Raw genomic sequence first — 22899 nt, forward strand, 5'->3', positions numbered from 1 at the left:
TATAAATTGGGACTTTTCAGGAGGGGGAGGCAAGATGGCGGCGGAGTGAACTTCCCGGTTACTAGCTCCTGGGGGGAATCGGCTGGGAGGCGTCGGAGACTCTTTGGGACCGGCTGTTTCGGGATTTTTCCTGGTCCGGAGGTGTCTGGACATCGATTTGGAGGGAAGGTAACAGAGAGGATCCATCTGTGAAATATACACGGAGATCCCAGCTACGTGTGGAGGATTCCCTCCTTGGGTAGGTGGAGCCGAGGCAGCTAACACCGCGCGGAGCCCCGGCGGGCGGCGGCCAGGGTAGCCGAGTCCGGCTGAGCCCGGCTGAGCCGTGGCGGGCGGAGGGGCGGAGCCCAGCTGAGCTCGGCCGAGCCCAGCCACGCCACGCCGGGCGGCGAGCGGGAGAGCCGAGCCGTGCTGCGCCGCGCCGGGCGGCGGGCGGGAAAGCCGAGCCCGGCCGAGCCCAGCCGAGCCCAGCCGAGCCGCGGCGGGCGGCGGGCAGGGGACCGGAGCCCAGCTGAGCCCAGCCGAGCCTGGCGGCGGGGTTTCTGTTCTTTGGTTTTTTTTTTGTTTTTTGTTTTTTAATTTTTTTTTGTTGTTGTTGTTCTTGTTGTTCTTTTTTTTTTTTTCAATCCTCTCTTTCTTGTCCCCAATATTCTTCTTATACTATTTTACCTTAACAATACAATAGGTCCTACAGGAAATACCTCACATTTGCTGGGTTTCCTCACCCTCCACTGCCCCATTTCTCTGTGAATAGATTTAGCCTATCTACACTATCCCCTTTCCCCTACAACTTGATATCCTCCACCATCTGCTATCTCTCCTATATTCCATCTCCCTTTCTTTGATCCACAAAGTGTCTAACTCTTAATTTCTAATACCTTTGTTTAGTTTTCCATCTGGTATTCGTCCCTGAAACTATTACCTTTCTTTTCTCTTTCCCTCTCTCACGAAAACAATAGCCTCTTAGTACGTACCACATTCCTCCCATATTCAGTCGTCTACCTCATTATAGGTACTTTCCTACTACTATAACTCTACACAATTTACATGATCTAACCTCCATCCTCCCAGAACTCATATTGTTGCTTTGTAAACATATATCACCAATACTACTTCACACTTTCTCCTCCCTTACACAATTGACTTTCCCCAGCACTAATACTTTCCTTTAAAGTGAGCTTAACTAGCAATAAGAAATTGGAATAAGAAGAACAAAGTGACAAAGAGAAGATATAACACTTACGCAAAAACAACAGCTAATTAATCTCCAAGACTAGACAAAGAAGCTAAGGAACTGATTAAACCCGTCAAAGAAAAAATGTTGACAAGACAGCAACAAAAATCTACAAACCAAACCAGTAATCAGGAAAACATGGCTGAATCCAATCAACAAACTGAAAATCAGGAAGGGGGGCAGGACTTCGCACAAGCAATGAAAGATCTCAGAACATTTATCACTGACAAATTTGATGAAGTAATGAAAGAGGTTAACAGTGTGAAGACAACACTTGGAGGGGAAATTGCAGACATGCGCAAAAAAATAACAGATATGATGGAAATGAACACCACAATTCAAGAAATCAAAAATACACTTGCAGCAAATATCAGCAGACTAGAAGAGGCAGAGCAGAGAATTAGTGATGTGGAAGACAGTGCATTGGAAATCAAACAGATAGTAGAAGTGGTCAATAAAAAGGTAGAAAAAATCCAGATAGGACTTAGGGACCTGAATGATAACGCAAAACGCTCAAACATACGTATTATAGGCATTCCAGAAGGAGAAGAGAAGGGAAAGGGGTCAGAAGGAGTGTTGCAGGAAATAATGAATGAAAACTTCCCAAATCTACTGAAAGAGACAGATGTACATATCCAAGAAGCACAGCGCACTCCACTGGTCATAAACCCCAACAGGCCCACCCCAAGACATATACTTGTCAAATTATCCAATGCTCAAGACAAAGAAAAAATTCTAAAAGCAGCAAGAGAAAAGAAAACCATCACATACAAGGGAAACTCCATAAGATTAAGTGCTGATTTCTCATCTGAAACGATGGAGGCAAGAAGGCAGTGGTATGATATAGTCAAGGTACTAAAGGAAAAAAATTTCCAACCAAGAATACTCTATCCAGCTAAACTAGCATTCAAAAATGATGGAGAGTTCAAAATATTCACAGATAAACAGAAACTGAAAGAGTATATCAACAAGAAACCTCCCCTTCAAGAAATTCTTAAGGGAATTCTGCAGGAAGAAAGGAAAAAACAGGACAGTCAGAGATGGAGGAGAGTGTAAAAGCAACAAGAAAGACAAAAATAGAAGGGGAAAATAAAATAATACAAACAAAATATAACAAACACAAATCCAACCAAAATATGGCTACCATAAATAACTCTCTAAACGTAATAACACTGAATGTCAACGGATTAAACTCACCTATCAAAAGATTCAGACTGGGACACTGGATGAGGAAATACGACCCATCTATATGTTGCCTACAAGAGACACATCTTAGACCCAGAGACTCATGGAGGTTGAAAGTGAATGGCTGGAAAACAATCATACAAGCAAACAACAACCAAAAAAAGGCAGGAGTAGCTATATTAATATCAGACAAAATAGACTTTAAATGCGAAACAATTGTGAGAGACAAAGAAGGATACTATATTTTAGTGAAAGGGACAATTTGTCAAGAAGATCGAACAATCATAAATATTTATGCTCCTAACAAGGGTGCCTCTAAATATGTGAGGCAAACACTGGAAAAACTAAGTGAAAGAATAGATGCATCTACAATTATAGTGGGGGATTTTAATACACCACTATCAACTTTGGACAGAACATCTCAAAAGAGAATCACTAAAGAAACAAAACATTTGAACAGTATATTAGAAGAGCTGGATCTAATAGACATATATAGATCATTACACCCAAACACAGCAGGATATACATTTTTCTCAAGCGCACATGGAACATTCTCCAAGATTGACCATATGCTAGGCCACAAAGAAAGGCTTAATGAATTCAGAAAGATCGAAATCATACAAAACAATATCTCTGACCACAGTGGAGTCAAGCTGGAAATTTGCAAGGGACAGAGACCCAGACTTCACACGACAATTTGGAAATTAAACAGCACACTCTTAGAAAAACAGTGGGTCAAAGAGGAAATCTCAAAAGAAATCAATGACTACCTTGAAACAAATGATAATGATAACACAACATACCAAAATTTATGGGATGCAGCAAAAGCGGTACTGAGAGGGAAATTTATAGCCATAAATTCATATATCAAAAAAGAAGAAAGAGCAGAAATTGAAGAATTAACTGCACATTTGAAGGAATTAGAAAAACAACAACAAAGTAACCCAACAGGAAGAAGAAGGAAGGAAATAACAAAGATAAGAGCAGAACTAAATGAAATAGAAAATAAGAAAGCACTTGAAAAAATAAACAAGACCAAGAGCTGGTTTTTTGAGAAGATCAACAAAATTGACAAACCTTTAGCGAGACTAACAAAGAAAAAAAGAGAAAAGATGCAAATACACAAAATAAGAAATGAGAGAGGTGATATCACCACTGACCCCACAGAAATAAAGACTATCATAAGAGGATACTTTGAAAAACTATATTCCAACAAAAATGACAATTTAGAGGAAATGGACAAATTCCTAGAAATACATAAGCAGCCCATACTGACGAAAGAAGAAATTGATGATCTTAACAAACCAATCACAAGCAAAGAGATAGAATCAGTCATTAAAAATCTCCCAACTAAGAAGAGCCCAGGGCCAGACGGCTTCACAGGGGAATTCTACAAAACATTCTGGAAAGAACTAACACCAATCCTGTTGAAACTATTCCAAAAAATCGAAACAGAAGGAACACTGCCTAATTCCTTCTATGATGCCAACATTACCCTTGTACCAAAGCCAAACAAAGACACCACAAGAAAGGAAAATTACAGACCAATTTCTCTAATGAACCTAGATGCAAAAATACTTAACAAAATACTTGCTAATCGTATTCAACAACACATTAAACGAATTATACACCATGACCAAGTGGGATTTATTCCAGGTATGCAAGGATGGTTCAACATAAGAAAATCAATCAATGTAATACACCATATAAACAGATTGAGAGAAAAAAACCACATGATTATATCTATAGATGCAGAAAAGGCATTTGACAAAATACAGCACCCCTTCCTGATAAAAACACTCCAAAAGATCGGAATACAAGGAAACTTTTTGAACACGATAAAGAGTATATATGAAAAACCTAAAGCCAACATTGTTTACAATGGCGAAATCCTGAAATCCTTCCCTCTAAAATCAGGAACAAGACAAGGATGCCCATTGTCTCCGCTCCTATTTAACATTGTCTTGGAAGTACTGGCTCGAGCACTGAGACAAGAACCAGATATAAAAGGCATTCAAATTGGAAGGGAAGAAGTCAAAATTTCATTATTTGCAGATGACATGATCCTATATATAGAAAACCCTGAGAGATCTACAACAAAGCTCCTAGAACTCATAAATGAGTTTAGCAAAGTCGCAGGTTATAAGATCAATGCGCAAAAATCAGTAGCATTTCTATACACCAATAATGAGCAAGATCAGGAGGAAATCAAGAAACAAATACCATTCACAATAGTAAATAAAAAAATCAAATACTTAGGAATAAATTTAACTAAAGAGGTAAAAAACTTATACATCGAGAACTATACAAGATTGTTCAAGGAAATCAAAGAAGACCTAAATAAATGGAAGAATATTCCCTGCTCATGGATAGGAAGACTGAATATTATTAAGATGTCTATCCTACCAAAACTGATCTACACATTCAATGCAATCCCAATAAAAATCAACACAGCCTTCTTTAAGGAACTAGAAAAACTAACTATGAAATTTATTTGGAATAAAAAGAAGCCCCGAATAGCCAAAGACATATTGAAAAAGAAAAACGAAATAGGAGGAATCACACTTCCTGACTTCAAAACATACTACAAAGCTACAGTAGTGAAAACAGCATGGTACTGGCATAAGGAGAGACACACAGACCAATGGAATCGAATTGAAAGTTCAGATGTAGAACCTCATGTATATAGCCATATAATATTCGATAAAGCCACCAAACCCTCTCAACTGGGAGAGAATGGCCTATTCAACAAATGGTGCCTGGAGAACTGGATAGCTATATGTAGAAGAATGAAAGAGGATTACCATCTCACACCTTATACAAAGATCAACTCAAGATGGATCAAAGACCTAAATATAAGAGCCAAGACCATAAAGACCTTAGAAAGCAGTGTAGGGAAACATCTACAGGACCTTGTAATAGGAAATGGCTTCATGAATATCACACCAAAAGCACGAGCAGCAAAAGAACAAATAGATAAATGGGACTACCTCAAAATTAAAGCCTTCTGCACCTCAAAGGAGTTTGTCAAGAAAGTAAAAAGGGAACCCACACAATGGGAGAAAATATTTGGCAACCATATATCTGATAAGAGACTTATAACTTGCATATATAAAGAACTCATAGATCTCGAAAACAAAAAGATAAACAACCCATTTAAAAAATGGGAAAAAGATTTAAACAGACACTTCTCCAAAGAAGAAATACAAATGGCTAAAAAGCACATGAAAAAATGCTCCAAATCCCTAGCTATCAGGGAAATGCAAATCAAAACTACAATGAGATACCATCTTACTCCCATAAGATTGGCAGCCATGAAAAAAACAGTAGAATACAAATGCTGGAGAGGATGTGAAGAAAGGGGAACACTCATCCATTGCTGGTGGGAATGCAGAAGGATCCAACCATTCTGGAGGACAGTTTGGCAGTTTCTCAAAAAATTATCCATAGATTTGCCATATGACCCAGCAATACCACTGCTGGGTATATACCCATCAGATCTGAAAACAAGGACACAAACCGATATATGTACACCAATGTTCATAGCAGCATTGTTCACCATCGCCAAAAGTTGGAATCAATCCAAAAGTCCATCAACAGATGAGTGGATCAATAAAATGTGGTATATACACACAATGGAATACTACTCAGCTGTAAGAACCAATACACTACAATCGCACGTGATAACATGGATGAACCTTGAGAATCTTATGTTGAGTGAAGCAACCCAGGCATTGAAGGACAAATATTATATGACCTCAGTGATATGAAATAAGTTAACTGCCTCAGAGAGCTAGAGTCTGGAAAAGTGGCTTACTGGAAATCGGGGGGTGGAGGAAGGCTGTGAGTTAATGTCTGTAGGGGTGGAATCTGTGATGAGCTGGGGGTAAGTATGAGCACAAAGAAGGGACAAAATGGGGGCAAGGGGTTACCTTCGGGTGGGGTTTTCTGGGTTTGAGGGGGGCTGGGGATGGGAAGAGGGGTAATATGGTCCAAGAAATAGGTGGGAGGGAGGGGCAACATACAAACATGGGAGAGTGCCAGAAGTTCATTGAGAACTAAATGTTGAGTAAAACGTATCAAAGTATAAGTAGGAGGGTTACCTGGTTAGGACGCTCAGGGGGTATGGTCTGATGCGGGACAGACTCTGGAGGGAATAGCTGAAGGCTCATTTTGCCAAGGTGGGTTCTACCATTGGGTGGGGTGGACCCATATCCTGGGGAAGACTAATGCCGTCGAATAGAGAGAACTGTATCTCTCGTGAGAAAGGACGGCTCCCAAGGCATTAGATTGGCAGGCGTTGTGGGCCCTAAGGGGAGGGGAAAATGGACATGCAATGGATGGAACAAAGGTAAATAAGGGGGCAAAAGAGGAGTTATGTGAGAGTACACGAGGATGAATATAAAACAGCTAATATTACACCAAAAACATATAGGGGACGACAGACTAATAATGAAAACCATAAGACAAAACATAGGATAACTAAAAAATTTAGAAAACTGTACAACCTAAAGTATGGACCACATAGTAAGCACAAATGTTACCTTGTTTGAAAACTATAGTTTCGGAATCTGTACATCAGTTTCAGGAAATATGATATGAATAAGTTAAAAGATTATTGCTGTGGAAGGGAAAAGGTTTTATGGTGGATCTGGGGAAATACTGTATATTGTATATATGAATTTTGGTGATCTAAGACTCTTCTGAAGCTGGCATTATGTTGGGATTCACTTTACGGGAAGTTTTGGATCACAGAGTGGTTCAACAATGGCAGCGGAGGAATACTGATATGGGATGTTATTGACAGGATATATATGGTTGACAGGTAGTTATACAGGGCATATGCCCAGGGTATATGGTAATGTCTATATATACTCATAGTGGAAACAATTAAAAACAACAGCTGGGGGGGTACTGGGCTCCTGGCCGGGGGGTCACTGTTGTGGGCCCTGGGAGAGCAGCGGCAATCCTCCAGGTGCAATGGCAAGAACCAGGAAGGAAGGAGGGCCCAACAGTGGGCTCTTGATACTAATGGCTACACTTTTGAGCCTATGCACCTGCAATAAGAACAAGGCCTAGAGTAGCATTGTGCCTGGGGGTTTCCTCCTGACAGCCTTCATGTTACTCAAATGTGGCCACTCTCACAGCCAAACTCAGCGTGTAGATGTGATGCATTCCCCCCAGCGTGGGACACGACACCCGGGGATGAGCGTCCCTGGCACCGAGGGATCACTACCACATACCAGCTGAAGAAGCAACTAGAAAATGACCTTGAATCAAAGATTCAATGCGGAACAGCAGAATATACCTGTCTACATAGAATAACATGACTTCGGGAAGCGGTTTGACCTAATGTAAGGGGGAAATGGAGAGGAGAAATGAGATTATAAGGCTGTGAGTCTCTAAAAAAGAGTCTGGAGGTTGTCAGAAGGAATACCCCTATGTACAACTGAACAGAGTCTAAGAGACAGATAAGGTAGATACAACCCCAGGTATTGGTTCTTTTGAGGGATAAAGAGACCCACGGGTTCTATGGTCATGGCAGAAGGGGTTCACTGCCATGACAGATGGCCATTCTTTGGAGCTGGTGTTTCTGCGTGATGGAAATGGACTCAGAGGGGATCTCTTTGCACAAGACTTGCATGCTACTTTATTGGAATTGTAGTTGGTGCTGGGTTTAAGATATATGTAGGGGATTTGAATCTCTGGACTGATAACATGACACCCAGGCCCAGAGCCTCAACAGACTTCAGCTCCTACACTTTGACTTATTGGACTTACTCCACTCAGCTAACATGGAGTTGAAGAAGGTCAACCACCACAACATGGAGCCTAGAGTGTCTACAACTAGAAGCGGGAAGAGTGCATCCAGTACCCATGTGGAATCTAAGCCCTCACTTGACATAGGTGTGCAATGGACACAACCAATCCAATGTCCACAGAGAAAATGTGGAATGGGTGTGGGAACGGTAGCCATGGGGGCTGCTGGGTGTGGGGAACGGGAAGAAGAGATGAGATGTGGAGGCGTTTTCGGGACGTGGAGTTGTCCTGGATAGTGCTTCACGGACAATTACGGGACACTGTAGATCCCCCCAGGGCCCACTGGATGGAACGTGAGAGAGTCTGGGCTATGATGTGGACCATTGACTATGGGGTGCAGTGATGCTCAGAGATGAACTTACCAGGTGCAATGGATGTATCACGATGATGGGAGAGAGTGTTGCTGTGGGGGGAGTGGGGGGTGGGGGCGGTGGGGTTGAATGGGACCTCATATATTTTTTTAAATGTAATTTAAAAAAATAATAATAAATAAATATTTAATAAATAAAAAAAAAATTTATACAGAAATGCAAAGGACTTAGAATAGCCTATGTAACTTTGATTAAGGATGAACTTAATCATAGGACTGATGCTACTTGATTTCAAATTCTACTATAAAGTAACATTAAATCAAGATAATGGTATTGGCATAAAAAAACACATATATATTAATGGAATAGAGTCAAGAAATAAAGCCTTTTATTTTTTACTTATTTTTTTTGGAGGTATCGGGGATTTACACCAGGATCACGTACATGGGAAGCAGGCACTCAACCACTGAGCTACATCTGTTTCCCAATGAGAGTTGTTTTTTGTTTGTTTTTAGGAGGTACCAGCGATCAAACCTGGGGCCTTGTACATGGGAAGCAGGCACTAAACCACTTGACCTATATCTGTTCCCCAAAGTCTTTTATTTTTTGTCTATTGACTTTTGACAAAGTTTCCAGTTCAATGAGGAATAGTCTTTTCTACAACTGATAATGGGAAAAATGGGTATCTATATGAAAAAATATTAAGAATGCCACATTTAAAAACAATCTCAAAATGGATTACTGACCTAAATGTAAGTGACAACACAGGAACAAATATAGAGGAAAAATCTTTAGGACCTTCAGGCAGGCAAAGATTTTAGATGTGACTCCAAAAGCATGACACACAAAAGAAAATCTGACAAACTGAAATTTACCATAATGAAAAACTTTTGCTCTTCTAAAGAAAAATTTTCCATTTAAGAAAATGAAAAGGCAAGGCACAGACTGAGGAAAAATATTAGCAAATCATACATCTGATAAAGGATACATATACAGAATAGATAAAGCTCTCTTACAACTTAGTAATAAGAAGACAACCCAATTAAAAATGGGCAAGAGATCTGAATAGACATTTCATCAAAAAAGATATACAAATGTCTAATATGCACATGTACAGATGCTACTCATCATTGGGGAAATGTAAATTAAAACTACACTAGAATGGCTAAAATCTACAAGACTGACAAAAACAAGTGGTGAAAGGATGTGTAGAAAGTGGAACTCTGGTAGGAATGTAAAATGGCATGGCCACTTTGGAAAACAGTTCAACACTGTCTTAAAAATTAAACAGGAAGTGGTTATAGCTCAACTGATAGAGCGTCTGCCTACCATATGGAGGGTCCAGGGTTCAATACCCAGGGCCTCCTGACCTGTGTGGTGAGCTGGCCCATGTGCAGGGCTGCCGAGCTCAATGAGTGCCGTGACATGCAGGGGTGTCCCCCGCATAGGGGAGCCCCATGCGCAAGGAGTGTGCCCCTCAAGGAGAGATGCCCTATGGGAAGAAAGTGCAGCCCACCCAGGAGTGGCACCGCACACACACGGAGAGCTGACGCAGCAAGATGATGCAACAAAAAAGCAACAGTTTCCTGGTGCCACATCACAAGGATGCAAGTGGACACAGAAGCACACACAGTAAGTGGACACAGAGAGTAGACAACGGCGGGGGGAAGGGGAGAGAAATAAATAAAAAAAAATTAAGTAAATGTTAAACATAAATTTAATATAAAAGTTAAACATAAATAACATTTCTATTCCTAGGTATCTACCAAGGAAGAAAAAAAATTTGTCTACATACAGACATGTATGCAGCCCCAAACAGAAAATAATCCAAATGTCCATCAACTGGTGAATGGATAAAGAAAATGTGGAATGCCCATGCAATGTAATACTATTCAGGGATAAAAAGAAATGAGGTAGTGGGAAATAGATGTGGTTTAAGCGATTGGGCTCCCGTTTACCATATGGGAGGCCCTGGGTTCGATTCACAGAGCCTCCTGGTGAAGGCAAGCTGGACTGCACCATGGAGAGTTGACAGCCCATCCTGCGGAGAACTGGAAGTGCAGAGGACAGACAGTGAGAGATGCAGGAGACCAGGGAGATGAGGTGGCTCAAGCAATTGAGTGCTTCTCTCCCACACTGGAGGTCCCAGGATTGGCTCCAGTGCCTCCTAAAGAGAAAGATGAGAAGAAAAAAGACAAACAGACATGGAAGAACACACAGTGAATGGACACAAAGAGCAGACAGTGAGTGCAAACAACAATGGGGTGAAATGTGAAAAAAAAAAAGAAAAAAGGAATGAGATAGTGATATACACTATAACATAGGTGAACATAAAATACCTAATGCTACATATTTTATAATTCCATTTATATGAAAATTCTTCAAAAGTCAATGTAGCCGCCAAAAACACAAAACACTGTTTCTGTTGTATTCTTGACAAAAATGCAAAACCTGAATCTAATGAGGAAACAGTAGATATAGCTGTAACAGTTTGATATTGATTCCAAAAAGAAATATTCGATTATGTTTATAAATTGATCTTTTCCTCTGTGCGTATTAGATTACATTGGATTTATAGGTTTACTTGATTAAGTAATGATGTAAACCTCTTGTGCCAGTAGGGCTTTGGTGGGTGGGGACTCACAGATAAAAGGCATGGCAAAGGACAGAGTTAAGGGTTTCTGATGCTGAGGGTTTCTGATGTTGGAGTTTTGATGCTGAAGCCTAGACCCAGGAAGAGAGGAACCCTGAACCCAGAGAGAAGGAAGACCCTGAAAGGGAGGAACCCAGGAAGCCTGAACCCTCACAGACATCAGCAGCCATCTTGCTCCAACATGTGAAAATAGACTTTGGTGAGGGAAGTAATTTATGCTTTATGGCCTGGTATCTGTAAGCTCCTACCCCAAATAAATGCCCTTTATAAAAACCAACCAATTTCTGGTATTTTGTATCAGCACCCCTGTGCTTGACTTATACAATAGCCAATTGGAGAAGCACTCTCTTAAAATAACGTCAAGGGCATGAAAGACAGAGTCCCAAGTACTCTTCCAGATTGAGCAAGACTGAAGAGATGTGAAAACTAAAAGCATTATGTGACCCTGAACTGGATCTTGAGGGGGAGAAATATTAATAACTATAAAGAATAATACTGGGATAATTGACAAAACTTAAATACTGACTGTTCTGCTTAACATTCCCCAATCCCCAAAGTAAGACTCTTACTCAGCACACGTGCCGTGATGATAACCTTTCCATACTTTTTTTTTTTTTTTTGAGGTATCAGGACTGGGGATTGAACCCAGAACCTTGTATGTGGGAGACCAGCGCTCAACCACTGAGCCACATTGGTTCCCTTGAGTTGGCTTTTTCATTTGTTTGCTGTTGTTTGGTTTTGTTTAGAAGGCACTGGGGATCCAACCCAGGACCTCCCATGTGGGAGGCAGGAACTCAACTGCTCGAACCACATCTGCTCCCCCCATACTCTTTTTAATATATTAATTATCACAGTGGTTTATGTTATTTACTCACTGGCTGGCACACAGTAGGTGCTCAACCTTTTGAAGTTTTATCTTTTCCACTAAATATGTAATTTTTACATTCTATCTTTTCTACTAAATATGTAATCTTTCTTTTTTTAGTAAAGGCAAAAAGTACAAGTTTTATTGTTTTTATAGTACTTGCTTGGGCAGGAAATCAAGGTTAAACTGATATATTATTGGTAGGGAATAAATGCAGTTGGTTGAAAACATTTTTCATAGCCATTTTAGTGCCCTTCAATCTGAGGTTATGTAACCTCTTGGCTACAGAGCCTCCTGAGTTCAGCATTTACAAATTACTAGACTCTAAAGTTAAGGAAGTTCTGTGTACAAAGGCAAAGACAGGTATTGACATAGGCCCACTAGTGTATTTAGAAAGGTAGACAAATACTTGAATGGATCATTACATGCCCTGAAATTTTTCTATTTGAAATTTCTGCAAGGATTTGCTTAAAATGTACACAGAAAGAGAGAAAACACCTGGAGGCTGATTATTTTTCTTAATTATATCACAAATCAGGTCCTGAGAGCTTAACAAATACAAATTCAACACAATAATTTCCTTATTTAAAAGTTCCTAGGAAACTCACATAAACTGTGGAGTTGGAAATGAGGTTGGAAAAGAGCGCTTTTTAAGCCTAGGCCAGACCAGTTAGGGATTCTATAGGCTAAAAGTCACAACCTGTTGAACAGAAAAATGGGCTAAAAAATCATTCAGCATGTGTGTTAAAATACCTAATTACTGTATTTAAAGAGAAATACACACTTGTTTATAATCTTGGGTTGGTGACAGCAAAATCGGGTTCAATTAAAAGCATCGACAGAAAACCAGAAAACCATGTAACTTACACAATCCAAGAAACTAATGGCGTTTAAAACTATCACAACAATATCTACACAGAACAGATCCGAAAGTCTGGCATCAGTCCACGTCTTTAGCCTCGACCTTCATTTAAGGACGCCCAGCTTCTCGGTCACGCGCAAGGGCGCCCCCCGGAAAGCTTATCGCCCCCTCCTCTGCCCACTCCTGAGAGCCTCGTCCCACCCGCTCGACCTCCCGCCGCCGCCTCTCCCCAGGGCCGCGCCTCTCCCAGTCCTCAAGGACCCGTACCAGGTCGGTCGTGCGGCGGGCAGGAGCCACGTGCCACCTCTAGTCTTCTCGCCCCTACCCCTTCTTTTCCCCTGCAGAGACCACCAACCGGAAGGCGGCACCGTTCTTCCCTCAGGGAACTTTCTTCGTTCCTTTCTAGGAGCCTCCATCCAGACCCCTTCTCTCCATCAGACGCCATCCCCACGCCCCCGCCGACAGCCACCTCACCCGGCCAGCCAACACGACCAGCACCCCCACTTACAGCGCGGACAGGAGGGAGGGTGACGCAGCCTCGGGCGGCCCCAGCCCCGGCGCGGTGGTTCTGCGCAGGTAGCGGCCTGCTTAGCAACTCCCGGGCGGAACCGCCGCGGCGTTTCCTGGGCAACCAGGACGCTCAGGCTGCGCGGTCCCGCGGCTTCCGGAGCGCCCTCCCCAATCCCGCCGTCCTGCGTCCATCACCTCGTCCTGCATCATCAACTCGGTGCGCAACCTTGGGGCGGAGCCAATGACATCAAAATGTGGCCGCACCGAAGACGTCGTGAAGGCGCTCTGGATACATTTTAACTATCTTTTCGCTTAACATTGTCTTCAAGCTAAGTCCTGTTCCTTCACAAAGCATCCAGAGGATTAAAATGGAGCACACATAAATGAATATTGATCAGTCCCTTTCCTGCCTGGCAGAGACCTTCAGTTATTAAGATCCTGTGTCATTAGTCACTATCCTTTAGTCTTGCCTTATCGTCCACCAAGTTTTTGGTAAAGCAAAAAATAAGGACGTTCATTTCTCTTGCTGCAAGAAAACAGTGAAAATCAGAATTTTAAAACTAACTCCTGGAGAAAAGCCTAATTTCAAAAAAAGGGGGGAGCCCCGTTAGAATGTATTTAAAAGGGCAGTGGATATATTGCATGTATTCTGATTAACATATAATCTAGTACAGTGGTTAAGAGTAAACACTTTGAACCAATTGCAGAGGTCCAAATCCTGGGTCTACAGTTGAACAGCTATAGAGTCTTGGGCAAATTAATCTTTCTGTGCCTCACTTTTTGCATTTGTAAATTGAACTTAACAATACCAACCTCATTGGGTTGTTCTTTAAGGATTAAGAGAATCTACATAAACCATGCAGAACAGCACCTGGTACACAAATACATGAATTGGACAATAATATACCTCCAAATAATACTCTCAGTATCTACCCATTATTATTATTTTGTACAGCACACTTTCATCTCCCTTCTACAGTACTGGTGAAAATTAATACTTATCCATCTGTCCTTTATTTTCCAGGTTTCTACTGCAATCAGAGACACACTAGCAAGATTGATAAGGACAACAGGTCCATAAACAATTGATTTCATTCTTCTCAAAACCAATGTTTAGACACCTAGGTAACAAGATAGAAAGCTTGAACTTCAATGAAGATGAGATTATTTTCAACATTTCAGTAGCTGTCTTGCTTTAGATTGCATAAAAATCAACAATCAAAATTTTTTGTAGAGTTCCAAAATTTGTGTTTTTAGCTATAATAGATGATTCTTTCTGAGACAGGTGATCCTTGGACCACAGTCCAAAACACTGATTTACATTCCGTGCCTACCAGTGGCTCTTAACACAGGGCTGCATGTCAGAATCACATGTGCTTCTTAGTAAAATACAGGTTACTGGGCCTCAATTCCAAAGATTATGATTCCAGGGGTCTGCAGAACCAGTTGTACATTTTCTGGAAATATTTCTAAGTGCTTGAGAGTTAAATGTAATGGTTAAACATTTTGAAATCTTATCCTTTATATAACTTACATGACTTGGAAACTGGAAAAACAGGGTTCAAAAAGAGGAATAAAAACCTTGTTAATAAATGCCAACAAGAGCAACTTGGTTTTCTGAAAATCTTTTCCATCAGTCTGTTGTTCAGCATACTGATGATATTAGATTGGTGAGAGATGTTTTAAAACAGTTATTAGTCAATCATTAATGCTAAGATTAGTCACCATGTATTTATTTGGGAAAAGTGAAAATGTATACAACTGCTACATTTACTGGCATCTGTATGCCTTAGAAATCACATTTTTAGACAGGGGAACTAGTCTGCAGTAAAGCAAATTATCCAAGGTCACAGTGACAAGTAGTGGCACAAGCAATACTATAAATGGAGGTTTTTATAACCCCAAACCAGTTCTTCCCACTTAGTCTTTTCTTCTTACCTCTAGAACTGCAGTTCCCAAACTTTTTTCCTCCTCAAACAAGGAGTTGGCAAACTTTTTCTGCAAAAGGCCAGATAGTAAATATTTTAGGTTTTGTGGGCCATACAGGTTTTTCTTTTCAACCACTCAACTCTGCCATTGTAGTATAAAAAGAACCCACAAACTATGTAAATGAATACATTCTATGGTCCAATGAAACAATTTACAAAAACAGGCTATGGGCCAGATTGGGCTAAAGACTGTAGTATGCTCACCCCTGTTCTAACCAAAAGAATTATGAACATAGGATTTTCTTGATCAGGAAACTGAAGCTCTTACAAAAAATTCTCACTTGTGGGACTATTACTGATTCATGAAATTTGAGATCAAATAAAAATATTGATATTGGAAGGACAATTGCATATTTAAGGATTTAAACGTACCATAAAAACCAATTTTTCCTTAAATATATTTTAATCTTATTATATACATATCAAGCAAGATGACAAGCTACTATACAACAGCATGTTAAAAAACATGTTTATTTTACACTATGTACAATCAGGAACATATTTAAAAGCATTATCAATTAAAATAAATGAAGACCATAAATCACAACTTAGTTTGTTCTTAGTATATCTCATATTAACATATAAAGAATACATATCAAAAAAGAGCCCAAAGTGTGTATTTTGCTAAAATGTGTTATATACATATTCCACTGGAAAATAGCAATCAAAAATGACCTTTAACAAGAACTAAGTGCCTGTGATGTGTAGTAACCATTCTATTGTTTGTATGAGGTAGTAACTAAATTATTTTGGCCACGTGTTAATACTCTAAGTCAAAAGAAACATGAAAAATGATCATAAAATAAGGCCAACAAAAGTAAAAATTCTACTAGATATTTGAACCACTTCACTCTATGGAATGTGATAGTTCTTCAATGTGATTATATGAAATGTTTGGTATGGACTCTTTAATAACGCTGATTTTTTCTTTGCACATATTGTTAATTCAGACAACAATTGCAGTGTTATTGTCACGGTACCGCTATTCTGTGATCCAATATTTTTTCAAAGGTATTGTTTTTAAGCACGGACAAGCAATCTTACAGGATTCTGCTTAAAATATAAAAAGACCAGTTACTACAACACGGTGGTTGATTGGTTTGTTTCACATAACAAATCCAAATACATTTAAAAAAGATGTTGTGGAGCCAAATGCATATTGACAATGTCACAGCTTACTTTTGTGACTTAATACATCACATATCAATACTTTGTGCAAATATAAACACCAGTGTACTTGCATTAAAATTAAAAACAAGATTATAAAATGATTACATCCTCCATTACAATTTTAAAAATTACAAGATTTATATTCATATTACTAAATTACATATAATAAAAATACAATAGTGTTAAATGTACTGTTTTCATTGCCAGCATCCCATTTTGTAATATAATCACACCCAAGAATATACTAAAGAATTCTTAAAATATTAACCCCAATTGCAATTTTCATCAACATTTACATCTGTACACATAAGACAGTTACTTATACATCTCATAAAAGTACATTATGTACATAAACTCATTGCTTTTCTTCAGCAATATGAAATTTTACAGAAAAATACTGCCTATATGTACAAAGATTACATAACAATGAATTAAGCACTTGTGTGGTTCAATATGCTAAATATATCCATACCACGTAAAACAAAACTTTTCTCCATCTTTGCCCATGCCACAATAAATTACAAAGTAACTGAAGCCAGGTTACTGCAGCTTTTGTACAGCTTCAAGCATCCATTAATGTTGCAGCAGTAGTGTTCTTTCTATAGTTAACTGTCAAAGCACAGCATTTCTCAGTAACTGTTTTCATGACCCGCCAGGATGTATAAATTGCTATTTGCTGTGGGATTATCAGTTGGCCTACTTTCCAAAACCACGACCCTAAAATAATAAACAAAAAAACATGTAACAAAGAGTTATTCTTGAAAACTATTATTAGCAGAAAAACTTTCTCCATTATATACCTCTCTATTATATGCCTTTATAAATGCTGTTCATTTACAGAAATCATTTGCAAACCACTATAATTAAAGGGCCAGTTCCAGCTCTGGGAAGTAATTTTACTGCCTGCCACTTCACACCTCTAAATGCACTGTTCTTATAAGAAAGAATGAGAGGGAGGAAAAAACCTGTATTAAGAAAAATTGGGGGGTGGGGGTGGGAAGCAGATGTGGCTCAAGCAGTTGGGTGCCTAACTCCCCCATGAGAGGTCCTGGGTTTGGTTCCCAGTGCCTCCTGAAAAAACAAAACAGAACAAAACAAAACAAAACAAAACAAAACAAAACAACAAGCAAAACAAATGATGAAACGAACTCAGGAAAGCCAATGTGGCTCAGTGGTTGAGTGCTGGCTTCCCACATACGAGGTACCGAGTTCATTCCCTGGCCCCTGGTACTTCAAAAACAAAAACAAACAATATTGGGGGGAACTAACTTAATAGAAATTCTTAAAAAAATTGCAGTTCAAGAATCTGAAACCAAATTAGAACTCAAATCTTATTAGGCATTAAAAACAAAAAGTTCAGTTTTTTAACACATGGTATTTCTTTTTTTGTGTGCTGTAAATCAGACTTTAGATAGTAAGTTTAATGCAAAACCAGCACAGATAGATCTATAAATTCCTGTACATGGACGATCAGGAACATTTCCAAGCATTTTCTAACTTTCTGACTTGTGAATTCTTATAATGTGAAAAATACAATATTGAACATATTTATTGTAGAAATTTCAATTCTCTTGAAAAAGAAACTGGGTTCATGCTGGATTTATAAAACACCTTTAGTATTAAATATTTAATACAACTTCTCATACCTGTCAGATCCAAGCAGCCTGAAAATTCTTGTGCTATCTGAAATTTCTTGTGTTACCTGTTAAATTAAAATAGAATTTCAATTTCTGAAATTGAAGACACAAAATTTTATATAGGCATTTCATTTATAACACAACAGGAAAGAAACATAACTCATAAGATGGAAATATATCACTGTATGACTTGATTTATTAACTTGGCACATAGGTGTATCAATTTGTTGGTATGGGAAAAGTGGCTGATTTTGAATTAATCATGAAATACAGAAGGAAAACCATTTTACTTGTTAAATTGTAGACCTTAAGGGAAAAACCTAAAAGCAAAGCAACCAGTCTATTTTATTCATTGGAAAATTTTAGTCATTTATGTTAATATTATGTTAATGCTAAAGCAAGCATTAGCAAGAAAGCAGCAAGCCACTTTGTATCTGGACATTATACTTTGAAGGCTGCAATGTTGCATAAAAGGAAGCATAAGTCAAGTGACTTGAACAATTTATTAGCTGTACCATTGGACAAGATATGTAATTATATGTAATCTCTTGGAAATGGTATTGCCATCTGCAAGATGGGATAAAAAACATCTTCCTTGAAGTGTTCTTATAAGTATTAAGTAGGTAAGGAAGTGCTCAACAGATAATGCTTATTTTTCCAATTTCTTCCCCATTCTCTTGAAATAATAAAATATTGTGTGATGGAATACATTCTTCCAGAAGTCCCCAGTGAACCAATTTACCAGTTGAGGAAATAAGAATAGGACTACTACAGGAGAAAGAGAAAACCATTGTTCACAGCTTAATGAATTAAAAACATTCCAAATTATAATGGCAGTAACTTCTCCTGAAAGCACATTAGAGTTTTCTTAAAAAATATATCTTTTAGAAAAGTTACAAATTTACAGAAAAATCAAGCAGAAAATATAGAATTCCCATATACCCCTATTACACATATGCAGTTTTCCCTATTATTAACATTTTCCACTAGTATGGTAACTTTGCTACAACTAAGGAAACAATATTATTAAAATTATATTATTAACTATTGCCCATAGTTTACATTAGGGCTCACTATTTGGGATGGACAATCCCTTTTGTTTTGTTTTTTAAATTTTTATTCCAATAACATATATACAAGCTAAAATTTTTCTTTTAACCACATTCAAATACACAATTTGCTGGTATCAATCACACTTCACAAAGTGGTGCTACCATTACCACCATCCTTACCAAAACCTTTCTTCACCCCAAACAGAAATTCTGTACCAATTAAACATTAACTCCCTACCTCCACACTGGACCTTGGTAACCTGTTACCTACTTTCTGACTCTATGAATTTGCTAACTCCATTTCAAAATGAGTGGGGTTGTACAATGTTTGTCCTTTAGTGTCTAGTTTATTTCAGTCAACAGGTTCATCCATGCTGTTGTATCACTTTTTAAAGCTAACTAACATTCCATTGTATGTATATACCACATTTTGCTTGTCCATTCATCCGTTGATGGACACTTGAGTGGCTTTCATGTTTTGGCACTCATGAATAATGTGGCTATAAACACTGGCATGCAATATCTGCTCGAGTCCCTCCTTTTAATTCTTCTGGGTATATACCTAGAAGTGGGATACCTGGGTCATGTGGTAGTTCTATACTTGACTTTCTGAGGACTCACCAAACTGTTTTCCACAGAGGCCGACCCATTTTATATTCTCTTCACCAATGACAAACAAAAGTGTTCCATTTCTCTACATCCTCACCAACACTTTTTTATTTTAAAAGTAGCCATTCTAGTAGGTGTGAAATGGTGTCTTATTGTGGTTTTGATTTGCATGTCTCTAATGGCTAATTATGTTGATTATCTTTTCATATGCTTTTTGGCCATTAGTATATGTTCCTGAAGAAATGACTATTCTCAAGTCTTTCGTCCATTTTTAAACATTGGGTTGTCTTATTGTTGTTACTGAGTTGTAGGACTTCTTTATATATTCTTAATATTAAAACCTTATCAGACAGGTGCTTTCTAAATATTTCCTCTCATTCTGTGGTTGTCTTTTTACTTTCATAATTAAAGTCCTCACATACACAAGTATTTTAAATTTTGATGTGTTCCCATTTATTTTTTCTCATTACTTATGCTTTTGGTGTCTAAGAAACCACTGACTAACATACAACCTCTTTTTTTTTTTTTAAGATTTATTTTATTTATTCTCCCCACCCCCTTGCTCTGTGCTGGCCTTTTTTTTTTTTAGGAGGCACTGGAAACCAAACCTGGGACCTCCCATGTGGGAGGGAAGAACCCAATGGCTTGAGCCACCTCTGCTCCCTGCTTTGTTGTGCCTCATTACATTTTTCTTGCATCTCTTGTTGCGTCATCTTGTTGCTTCAGCTCACTGCGCCTGTACCATCAGCTCGCTGTCTTTCTCATCTTCTTTAGGAGGTACCGGGAACCAAACCCAGGACTTCCCAGGTGGTAGGCATTAGACCAGTCACTTGAGCCACATCTGCTTCCCTAAATTAGATTTGAAGATGCTTTCCTCTGTATTTTTTCTAGTTTTGTTACTATGGTTCTTATAGTCAAGTCTTTGATCCATTAAAAATTTTTGTATATTGTGTGACGTGGGGGTCCATCTTTATTCTTTTGCATAGATATCCAGTTTTCCCAGCACTATTTGTTAAATAGACTATTCTTTCCCCATTAGGGAACTTGGCACCCTTGTCAACAATCAGTTGGCTATAACGTAAGGGTTTATTTCTGAACTCTCCATTTGTTCTATTGGTCTACCTCTGTCCTTGTGCCATTACATGCTGTTTTGATTATTGGAACTTTGTAGTAAGTTCTAAAATTGGGACGTATGAGTCCTCCAATTTTGTTCTTTTTGAAGATAGTTTTGGCTATTTGGACCCCTTACCCTTCCCTATGAATGTGATGACTGGCTTTTCTATTTCTGCAAAAAAGATTGTTGGAATTTTGATTGGAACACAGTTGAATCTATACTTCCTTTTAGGCAGGAATGATACCTTAACAATATTTAATCTTCTAATTCATGAACAGGGGAAGTCTTCCCATAAGTTTAGGTCTTCTTTGATTTCTTTTAGCAATGCTTTGTAGTTTACCTTGTTTAAGACATTTACATCCCTGGTTAGATTTATTTATAGATATCAGATTCTTTTAGTTGTTATTATAAATGAATTTTTTTCCCTCAATTTCCTCTTATGATTGCTCCTTACTAGAGTACAGAAACTGAATTTTGCATGTTGATATTGTACTAGCCACTTTGCTAAATTAGCTCTAGTAGCTTTGTTGATTTTTCAGGATTATATATATATATAATCATGTCATCTGCAAAGACAAAGTTTTTACTTCTTCCTTTCCAAATTGGGTACCTTTCTTTTACTTGTTAACTGGTCTGGCTAGAACTTCCAGTATACTGTTGAATAATAATGGTTAAAAGGGGACATCCTTGTATTGTTCCTGTTCTTAGGGGGAAAATTTTCAGTTTCACCATTGAATGTTAGCTGTGGGTTTTTCAGATGCCCTTTTAACATGCTGAAGAAGTTTCATTCTATTGCTAATTTTCTAAGTGTTTTTATTTTTTAATCAAGAAAGGGTGCAGGATTTTGTCAAATGCCTTTTCAGCATCAACTGAGGTAATCACAGTGTTTTTCCTTGTTCTATTAATGTGGTGCATTACATTAATTTTGTTATGTTGAACTATCATTTACATATCTGAGATAAATCTCAATTGATCATGGTGTATAATCCTTTTAATGTGCTGTTGGATTCAGTTTGCTTAAAATGTTAAGGATTTTTCCATCTCTGTTCATAATTCATAAGGGATATAAGTCTGCAATTTTCCTTCCTTGTCACATATTTATGTGGCTTTGGTAGTAGTGTGATGTTGGCCTCACTGAAGGGAGGGTTCCTTCTCAATTTTTGCAAGAGTTTGAGCAGGACAGCATAAGGCTTCTTGGAATGTTAGCAAAATTCATCAGCAAAGTCTGAAAAAATCCTCGACTTTTCTATGTTGGAAGGCTTTTAATTTTGATTCAATCTCTTCTATTTCTTGAGGCAGTGTAGGAAGTTTGTGGTTTTTGGTTTGTGGTTTTTAAGCATTTGTCCATTTCATCTAGGTTATGTAATTTGTTTGCTTATAATTGTACACAGTATCATCTTATAATCCACCTTCTGGCTGTTGGTAATAATGTATCCTCTTTTATTTGTTACTTACTTGCTTCTCTTCTTTTTTTGCCAGTCAAGCAAAGGACTGTTGATTTTATTGATCTTTTCATATAACCAACTTTTGATTTCATTTAAAAAAAATTCTCTATTTCATTTATCTCCATTCTAATCTTTATTTCCTTCTTTCTGCTTACTTCGGGTTTAGTTCTTTTTTCTTTCTTCTACATCCTCCAGTTGTGAGGTTAGCACACTGATTTAAGACCTTTCTTCTTTTTATTAATATGCATTTTTTAAATTAAAGAAGTTTAAGCTTATAAAACAATCAGGCATAATGTGCACAATTCCCATACATCACTCTCCACCAACACCTTACACGTTGTTGTTGAATATTTGTTAGATTATGAAAGAACATCATCAGACTATTACCACTAACTGTGGACCACAGCTTGCACATGGTATATTTTTTCCATACACCTTCTATTA

General features: G+C 38.4%; 2 protein-coding genes across 23 annotated transcripts in view; both read right to left on the reverse strand.

The window, feature by feature from the left end:
* Positions 1-13872, reverse strand: part of CDKL4 (cyclin dependent kinase like 4) — a 124026-nt gene extending 110154 nt beyond the window's left edge. For 3 of the 18 annotated variants that reach the window (XR_011646089.1, XM_071208783.1, XM_058278429.2), the window contains exon 1: positions 13439-13546. The gene's annotated coding sequence lies outside the window, so the exon portion shown is untranslated. Of the gene's footprint in view, positions 1-13197 lie in introns of all 18 variants that reach the window. The other 15 variants (XR_011646086.1, XM_058278435.2, XR_011646092.1 and 12 more) reach the window with 13 other exon arrangements.
* Positions 13873-15812: 1940 nt separating this feature from the next.
* The window catches only part of MAP4K3 (mitogen-activated protein kinase kinase kinase kinase 3), a 251566-nt gene continuing 244479 nt past the window's right edge, over positions 15813-22899 (reverse strand). For all 5 annotated transcript variants that reach the window (XM_058278442.2, XM_058278440.2, XM_058278443.2 and 2 more), the window contains 2 exons: positions 18245-18300; positions 15813-17315 (listed from right to left, as the gene is read on the reverse strand). In XM_058278442.2, coding sequence (XP_058134425.1) covers positions 17228-17315; positions 18245-18300 — 144 coding nt within the window. In that variant the 3' untranslated portion in view covers positions 15813-17227. The remainder of the gene's footprint in view (positions 17316-18244; positions 18301-22899) is intronic.

The sequence above is a fragment of the Dasypus novemcinctus genome, chromosome 17 (assembly GCF_030445035.2).
Source record: "Dasypus novemcinctus isolate mDasNov1 chromosome 17, mDasNov1.1.hap2, whole genome shotgun sequence".
Taxonomy (NCBI): domain Eukaryota; kingdom Metazoa; phylum Chordata; class Mammalia; order Cingulata; family Dasypodidae; genus Dasypus; species Dasypus novemcinctus.